General features: G+C 39.8%; 1 protein-coding gene across 1 annotated transcript; it reads left to right on the top strand.

Moving 5' to 3' along the window:
* Positions 1-1,838: 1,838 nt before the first annotated feature.
* Positions 1,839-7,145, top strand: LOC137951831 (uncharacterized). Its single transcript, XM_068798769.1, has 12 exons — positions 1,839-2,258; positions 2,417-2,537; positions 3,038-3,107; positions 3,261-3,344; positions 3,893-4,009; positions 4,438-4,860; positions 5,229-5,638; positions 5,811-5,910; positions 6,024-6,083; positions 6,169-6,255; positions 6,441-6,566; positions 6,711-7,145. Exons 2-12 carry the CDS (start codon positions 2,428-2,430, stop codon positions 7,011-7,013), a joined length of 1,890 nt encoding a protein of 629 aa, XP_068654870.1. The 5' UTR covers positions 1,839-2,258; positions 2,417-2,427; the 3' UTR covers positions 7,014-7,145.
* The last annotated feature ends 1,992 nt before the right edge of the window (positions 7,146-9,137 follow it).

Here is a 9,137-nt window from a genome sequence, read left to right as displayed (position 1 = left end):
TTGCTCTTGGTTCAAAATCATTTTGTTCTTTTCTCTAAGAGAAAATATGGATTTCATTCTTTCAGGTCAGACTGTAAAAAATGGCAGAAACCACTGAAAAGTTGAGAAAGATGAGAGAAATCTGTTAGAGGTGGGTGGTGAAATTGCATGAAGACAAAATAATTTGGTGACCCAACTGATTTGGGGAGGGCAATTTAACTAAAAACATTAGTAGGTAGCGAACCTATCTTGGATTATGTGATGTCAGTCACTTGTTGCCTATTGACCTCTCCACAATTTAAACAAAGAGAAAGCAAAATTTATGGTTTATCTCAACTCAAGATCTCTGATTTATGTTCATAAAACACATGCCCAGGTTATTTTATACATTAGCTTCTTCACCCACTGTATTAGTTATTTTTAAATTATTTTTTTTAGTAGCATGGGAGTTTGATCTTTAAGGCTCTAGCCTTATAAAAGAAATGCTGTAGTTAACGACACAGATTAGTTCATGCATCAACAGGTATGTCTGTCAAGTCATTTTAAAATTTAGGAAAATGTTTTTGTCTTGATTTATGCTGCAAACCTCTACAGAGAGATAGATCTCACTCAAGTAGTTTTCGTATTGTTTATCTATTTCCTGGAACAAACAAAGCTTCTTTCACCACCCAAAGCTGGTTGCAGTATTCACTGGGAAAAATTCAAGAACTGCATTGTCATTTTTTGGCCTTCTTGGCCTGATTTATCAACCCCACTCAACATATGTTGCTTTCACCTTGGCTTGACGTTTAAGAAACCGTTTTTCCATCCAGAGAGCATTAGTTCAAATTTAGGAAAATGTTTTTGCCTTCTCTTCTGCAATATGAAGTATGGAGTTCTTCTTCACAGTGCCCAGAAAATTGGGCAGTGAGCCAATTTGTACACTTTGATATCATCTGAAATTTAAATTAATTGTATGTTCTTGTCTGTCAGAATAATACAAGATAAGCAGTAGAAGAGACAACATATCTCTATCGTGATATCCATTTCTATCAGGGCTAAATGAAATAATCTTGCTATCAAAGGAAAGCATCAGTGCAGAGAAGGAGAACCATCCATTTGTCCAGAAAGTGAACTGATCCATTTTCCTTCTTTCAAATTTCAACATACTTCTCTGGCGTTTCAGAAAAGTTCAGCAGACACAAACAAAACATACATTGCTGGAGCTTCTGATACCGTCACATAATGAAGCAGAAGATGCCCATTTTCCAGCTTGACCTCACCTGGTTTTCTACTCTTAAGATCTGACTCTTCACTCATGTGAGCACCGTGCAGCATTAATCTTTTCTGCAACCCCCAATAAAGCCTTAAAAAACTCCCACTGTAAAAAAAGGCCAAGTTTTTTTCTCAGCATGTCCCTATCAGACAAAAAAGGATCTGCCCACCTTACCTCTACCGCACCCATATTTTCTTTTGTCTCGATCTTGCAAAAGGTCAAGCTTTTGCTCTTATTTTATTGAAGGATTCTGTGACAAACCAGAGTCGTCTTTGACATAGAAGACAATACGGGGTATCTCACTGTTGCTTCGGAGATTGGACAAGTACTACTCGCTAAAATCACCTTCTTAAAGCATCCGGAGTCTCTTTTATCCCTGCACTTTCAACCCTTTCTGAGTTCTGAGAGTATTTTTCCACTGTAATTGCTACTGGGCGTCGTTCTCAACTAAATTCCACCACTATAGTTCTTTCTCCAGAATTTTTATATTTAATGAGGATGGAATTTGGTAGTCTTCAGGGCACTGACATTAGAGCCTGTTTGACTGAAGAAAATTTAATGGTACCCATTTGTTTCTTCCAGTTAAAGCGAGGAGCTTTTTAGCTTGTGAATAAATACATAGAAGTTCAAGCTTGTGTCAAGGGAGTGGGGGACTGAGGGGAAAGATATACCCAATGACTCACTTTTGAGTGGAATACAAATATAGAACATCCGGCAGTTTCGTTTGTTTGTTCAGACCAGACTGGTCTCAAACCAAACCACTCTCATAATGTGGTGAGGTTGTTTTCGCTACTACAGAGAAGTGATCGAAATTTGAGTCTTCTCAGACCCATTTGGACTTTCAGTTCGCGGGTTTGGTTGGCTTTTTCAACGACCCTGTTTTGGTGCCTTATCTGTCTCTTGAAAAGACTGTTCGTTCGGTCATATGGAGTAGGATAGATGATGATACAAATGTGAGATACCTGTTATCCATTGGAATCGGAAGTGTAGGTTTATTAGTTGGATACTTCAACAATCCAACTGGGTGAGTGATTTACCTTTTTGTGATTTTAGTCTCGTTGTTGTATGTAGAAAATCTGTGGGTTTTGAAATTTGTGATGGTGAATGCATTCTTAATCTGTTAATGCCTTTGAAGTTTGGGTCTTATCCAGAAACGCCTGGCTGAATTTTGAGCTGTTTCAGTGTCTGCAGAAATGGGGATCGAACTCGGTGGAGATGAAATGCCGGCTGCTCCTTCGAAGAATTTGTCTCTGAGACCGTTATGTTCTAAGGAAGTATGTTCGAGTCACAAGCGCTCCAAGAGGTGAATAATCTTCCGCCCTATCCTCGGAATTTCTTATTACGGCCTTTTGCATTGTGTACTCTTCTGTTACCTTTATTTGTAGAAAAATAACTGAGATTGATCTAAAAAATAATGAAATGAAGAGCATAAGCTGATAAAGTTCACTTAGAAATTCCAAATTTTTTGTTAGAAATTTGTCATAATAAATCGCAACATTCAGTCATAAATGTACTTCCCTTTTCCGCTCTCTTATTTTTGGTCCTTCCCGTCTTTCAAATATCTGTTCCGGGAAGAATCTGAGTGGGATGGAAGAAAGGAAGAATGTGATGCCATTGGGATCTATTCTACCTCAAAGTAACCTCAACAATTCATGTTTAATGATAATAAGGCTTTCATTCAGACTGTAATCATCTTCGGATCATTCACATATTCTTGTCCCTCAGAAGATTAAAAATGTTGGAGTGCACCTAACATTATCTCTTGTTCTTTTGATTTTCCTGACGTTTACTGTTCGATGGCAGCTTTCCTTATAAAAGAGTAGATAAAGATGATCTGGGAATTTCCTCTCATGCTTTTCCCCAGTTGAAGTTGGTAAGAATCCAGTTACTTTGGTTTATTAATTGTATGTACCTTCTTTGTGGGGAAATTCTGGTTTATAAGTGCAACCTTTGAGCCACTCCTCAGGATTGATGTCCTTCATATCCTAACTGGATCACTACCTAAGCATTTGATTTTGGTTACTAGGATGTACAGAGAGTTCAGGACAAAATTAATGTTAGGAAGGAAGACTACCCAACCACAGAGCTTCGAAGTTCGTTGAAGAAAGAGGTATTGAATGCATTCTGTAATAATCATATAATCACAATTGAAACTTTGTACTACTTTCTAATTCTGTGGTACAGCTTAAGCTTTAAGGCACCTGCATGAACATTTTACTGTGCTTTTGGCTCGGTGCCCTTTGAATCCTTCAGTGTCCAGTCTGGGGAGCTGCCGATGTTATGGTTTTACAAATTTTACCAGTTGGATACTCTTAACCGTCCAGCAGATAGGCTTAGCTTTATTGTAACAATTTGATACTCAGCTGAGTAAAACTTGAGGTGGCTGAAGTGGAAATAGTTTTGCAACAACTGTTCATTCATGAAGAAACCTTGATTTTTGGGCCAGAGTGTTTACACTTATGCCAAGTGAACACTCCAAACATTAGACAGTTCCATAATATTGTTATCTCCCTGTAGTCATTATATCTTTGACATTCTACTTTATTATGCATATGTTTAGAGCATAATTGACTGTGAATGTGCTGCATGTTTGTTACATGCCTTCTATAGGGCTAAACTCAGACTCTTGATGACTTATCTTTAATTTGTTGTTTGCAGATTCTACACCTGGAAAGACGTTTGCAGGACCAGTTTGCTGTTCGGCGGGCTCTAGAAAAGGCATTAGGATATAGGTCTACGTCCCATTTTATTTCAAGTGAAAATTCCATGCCAAGGGTATCTCCTTCATTTCTTGCGTGCTTATGATTTAACTGTAATAGGAAGTCTTTCTGACGGTTCTTACTTGCCTTGTCCTGAGTCATGTTCGTTTTTTCCTTGGGGATGGGAAGGATCCCATATGAGGATTGAACATTGTTTTATCATAGGAAGATAGTGTTTTTAAGCATGGGTTGTCAGATTCGTTATTGCTTCTGCATGGCCTTAGGATTTCATGTTGTAAGAAGGAAACAAACTAATATGCGAGCTAATCTTTCTTTCTTTCAAATAAAAGCTATACTACATCTCAAAAAGGCAAAAAATAAATAAAATGCTGAGCCCTAATTCCTGCATTCCAAATGAATTAATCCAAGTGGTTTACTGTTTTAGTAGTTGCATGTGTTTTCAATAACAAACAAAAAACTTTTTACTTTTTTTTGTGGATACAGCCCACAAAGGAGCTCATCAAGGAGATTGCTGTGTTGGAGTTAGAAGTCATGTACTTGGAGCAGTATCTTCTATCCATCTATAGGAAAACATTTGACCAGCAAGTTTTGGCTTCATCTCCATCAACCACTGATGACAGATTAAAAGCACCTTCGAAGGGCTTGGCCAGGCTAGACACCACATCAAAAAGGGGAAGTCAAAGTATCCATTCTAGTCGGGTACTCTTCCCTCATACACCAGTTGCCAACTTAAAGAAGGAAACCAGTGACATCAGGAGCACTGAGAACATAATAGATCGTAGTGTACAGCGGAGTCATTCTTCACTATCTAATCAAGGGGTTGGCCCAATCAAATCTTTGCTTCCAGATGAAAATCTTGATAAAACTCTGCGGTCATGTCATTCGCAGCCCTTATCCTTTTTGCAGGTAATTGAATTTTCTTCCAATGAATTTTAACTAGTAATGAGTGCATCCGTCTTTCAAGTTGCAAATTTCACATGCAGAGTATGTATTTGAGTTGGACTACCTATCAAAAAGGTTCCTCTGAGGAGGGGGTAAATCCTTTGCCCCTAACATTCTTTTGAACTCTGCTATATGATCAAAAACTGGCTTGAATTTCTTCATCTTTTCTTTTCCTGGGTTTGGCCGAATGAGTTTTACATTGTTTACCTTCTAAAGATGGGTCCTGCTTGCTTGGAATCATGCTACTTATGCCGTAGGCTACAGCTATGTACCTTCAGGGTACCTTTATACTGAGTTACTCACCCGCTGCTTATCAACTTGCTTATCTACAGTATGTACAGAAGAATGGTACAGCAAACATCATAAGCCTTGCAGAGCATCTTGGTACCAGAATCTCTGATCATGTTCCTGAGACACCAAACAGACTTTCAGAAGATGTAATTAGATCTATGGCTGCCATATACTGCAAACTTGCAGATCCCCCTTTGGCCCATCATGGCCACTCATATTCACCTTCCTCATCACTGTCATCCACGAGTGAACTCTCTCCACAAGATCAAGGTGATATGTGGAGTCCATGCTGCAAGAATGAATCATCTTTAGATGTACGGTTAGAGAATCCTTCACAAGCTGAAGGCTTCAGAGATTTCAGTGGACCCTACAGCTCAATGGTGGAAGTCCCTGGCATTTGCAGAGATAGTCAAAGGCTGAATGATGTTGAAGACATGCTACAACATTTCAAGTGAGTTATAGGTTAAATAATTCTATGACTTAAAAATGTTATTTATTTTACTAGAGAAGGGTGAATCAGACTCCTCCTTCCTATGAAAGAAAAGATTTAAGTCCTCTTTATCGAGTCTCATCTTAAATTTCTTAGCTTCTTTGAAAATGATAAGAGCCATGGACAATGTCAGGTCACTTGTTCAACGATTGGAAAATATCGACCCGAGAAAGCTGAAGCATGAGGAGAAAATTGCGTTTTGGATTAACATACACAACACATTAGTGATGCATGTAAGGATGTGTCCTACCTTATCAAAAATCTATTTTTTTTGTATGTTATCCAAAGAATAACGGCACCTTTGTTTTATTTTGTCATTCATCTATTTGGTCTTTAATTTTCACAGGCGTATCTGGCTTATGGGATTCCACAGAATAGCATAAAAAGAAGTTCATTACTTCTTAAGGTAAACTATCTTTGAAGTTCTTTTTTCTTTTGCTGACTCTTCTGGATCGTTTATGATCGTGCTTTCTTGCTTGTGTTTACCCCAGGCTGCCTACAATATAGGAGGTCAAACCATAAATGCGGACAGGATACAGAGTTTCATCCTGGGATGCCGAACAAGTCGTCCTGGACAGGTATGTTTCCTGTTGATATGCATGTCTCATTTGCATTAGATATCAGTCCATTTCAATTTGTGAAAATTTTCTCTGCACTATGAGATTTAGTAAGTTGTGGATACACATGCAAAATTCATTTTATGTGAATCTTGAAAAATAGTGTATGTAGTGAGAGGCTTACGATTGTCTTTGTTTGCTTCCAGTGGCTGAGGACATTGTTCTTCCCTAAAATGAAGTGGATAGGAGACAATAGGCAGTCCTATGCCATTGACCACCCTGAAGCTCTTCTACATTTTGCACTTTGTACCGGAAGCCATTCTGACCCACCGGTAATTTCCTTTCTTCATTTATTTCTTCATATGCAAACAAGCCTGGGGCACTGTGGCTTTTCAATAGATTTATGTTCATACTCCTAGAGGACTAGGCTGCATAGCTGTTCTAGTATACGGTTTTTAAACGTACCATTTGTCCAGGTTCGCGTGTACACAACCAAGAGAGTGTTCCAAGAACTGGATGCTGCTAAGGAAGAATACATCAGAGCAACAGTCAAAATTCGCAATGGACAGAAGATTCTTTTACCAAAGATTGTTGAGTCTTTTGCCAAGGATTCAAATTTAAGTTCAGCAGAAGTGATGGACATGGTGCAACATTATTTGCCTGATTCACTGCAGAAAGCCATGCAGAGGAGTAAGAAGGAGAAGCCTCGGAAGAGCGTCGAGTGGGTGCCCCATAACTTTGCTTTCCGGTATTTGCTCTCAAAAGAGCTGGCAAAATGAGTGAGGCTTTGGGCTGTCTGAATATGCATTTACATTGGTTTTGTGGTGGAGTAGGCCTTTTCTTCTTTGCATCTTTTTTGTCTTTCTTTCTGTACAAAGAGGCTGCTCACTGCTCAGGTAACTATATTTTGTAATCTATGTTTTGTAATATAAAAGTTTTCCTTCATTTGCCATTCTCATCTTTCAACCCTCTTAGCTTTAGTGATTTACTATTTTTTAACTCAACTTATGGGAGGCATTACTCAAAGTCTACTCATGGGACTCTCTTTAGAGAAGGCTTGACTAGTTTTCTTATGTAATGAGTTAGAATTTAGGGGTGGCACCCAGCCAAACCTGTTTGTAAACCATTCGAACTTGGCTTGAAAAAAGTTTGGCTCAATTCAGTTTTTATTTGAACTCGCTCAAACTTGAAATAATATTTGTTATGTATAACAAGCTAAACTCGAGATTTTCCAAGCTCAGTTTGTTAGTTGGTGAATTGATTCATTAATATATTTTTTTACAAAAATACCCTTGACTCTAATTGCTCTTGTCAATTATCTCTTTATAGTTGGTTGATAATTGTTCGTATTTACCTCAAATCTCAAAAATAATCATTCAGCCCTTTTGAGTCCCTTTGCATCTAATTTCAAAACTTGAGCTCAAACTCGATTAAAATTTTTATGTCTTAATTTTATCAAACAAACTTGAACATATATAAATGACAGCGGCTAGCTAATACAATCCAACAGACCGATCTGTTAGGTGTGGGTTACCGCCTACTAGAGTGGACAGAACCACTCTGATACCCACCTCACCCATTCTTGACCGCCTCTCATGGGATTCGAACGCAAAACGTGGTGTGCCTAGCTCTGATACCATGACAGCGGCTAGCCAAGACAACCCAACAGACCGATTTGTTAGGTGTACAAAGCTACCGCCTACAAGAGTGGACGGAACCACTGTGACACCCACCCCGCCCATTCTTGACCGCCTTTCACGGGATTCGAACTCAGGACGTGGCATGCCTAGCTTTGATACCATGACAACGGTTAGCCAATACAACCCAATAGACTGATCTGTTAGGTACGGAAAGCTATCGCCTACAAGAGTGGACAGAACCACTCTGACAATAAATTTAAGTTTGACTCGGTTAATAGTGAGATAAGCAAAGGCCAGTGGATGACCCACTAATAGTGAATATACATATAAAATTCAAGGGAAAATTGTAATTTTGTTATAAAAGACAATAGAGAGGAAAAAAGAATAATTCTAAAAATATATAGAAGTAGCTCATGGCTCGAAGGGTCGATTAAATGGTAAGCCTCACAATCGCTGGACCCCACAAACCGCCGGAAATTCCCCCTAACAAACTTAAACCACCCGGACTCCGCGCTCCTCCCAGGAAGACATCCGGCTCCCACGGATACCTCTCTCACCTGCTGCAGCACCCACGCCTCTCTCTCCGTCACCTGCTGCCTCGCGAACCCGCTCCTCTGTCCGTTGCAGAACGTAGTCCAGGCGGGGATGTGGCCGAGGGGCTCTGCTGCAGGCAGAGACGGACTTTGTAGTTCTGGGGGCAGATGATGGTGCCGGTGACGGTGCGAACTGGCAGGAGCTCCGTGCGGCAGGACCAGCAGGGGAAGAGGCGGTCGAGGATCCAGCGGAGGAAGTGCTACCAACTGACGTGGTCGCCTCCGTTGTCGGAGATGCTGATGAGATGGGTCGTGCTCGGACATACTCCATCCATTTTTCGGAGAATTCAAGAGCTCAAGGCGAAGAGAACTACGGAGAAGTCGACTCGCCGAGTGTTTGATCAAGCCGACGACAGGAGAGTTGGAGTAGAAGGTGTGGGTTGTTAACGTTACGGATGAAACGGGACACGCGAGAAGATTGCGCGGGGCTTTTGCTGGAATGTAAAACTACACTTCATTATGAAGTTTATTACAAACCTACCACTATTACAGTCGATTCCGCTCCTTACCGCTGCTGTTGCGGATCGCATGAAAAGAAGCAACTCCGTTACTCCATGGAGACAGACGAAGAAAAAAAAAAAAATTTAAAATAACTAATCTTGGTGAGAGGCATTTATGTCATTTTACATATATGAAATCCCCACCGTAAAAAACAATTAATTTTTCAGCA

The sequence above is a fragment of the Aristolochia californica genome, unplaced genomic scaffold (genome assembly GCF_029961685.1).
Source record: "Aristolochia californica isolate CCGP_79_NKW_82.1479 unplaced genomic scaffold, dmAriCali1.0.hap1 SCAF_15, whole genome shotgun sequence".
NCBI classification, from domain to species: domain Eukaryota; kingdom Viridiplantae; phylum Streptophyta; class Magnoliopsida; order Piperales; family Aristolochiaceae; genus Aristolochia; species Aristolochia californica.
The sequence above is the reverse complement of the archived record's forward strand: the minus strand, read 5'-3'. Positions and strand labels throughout refer to the sequence as shown.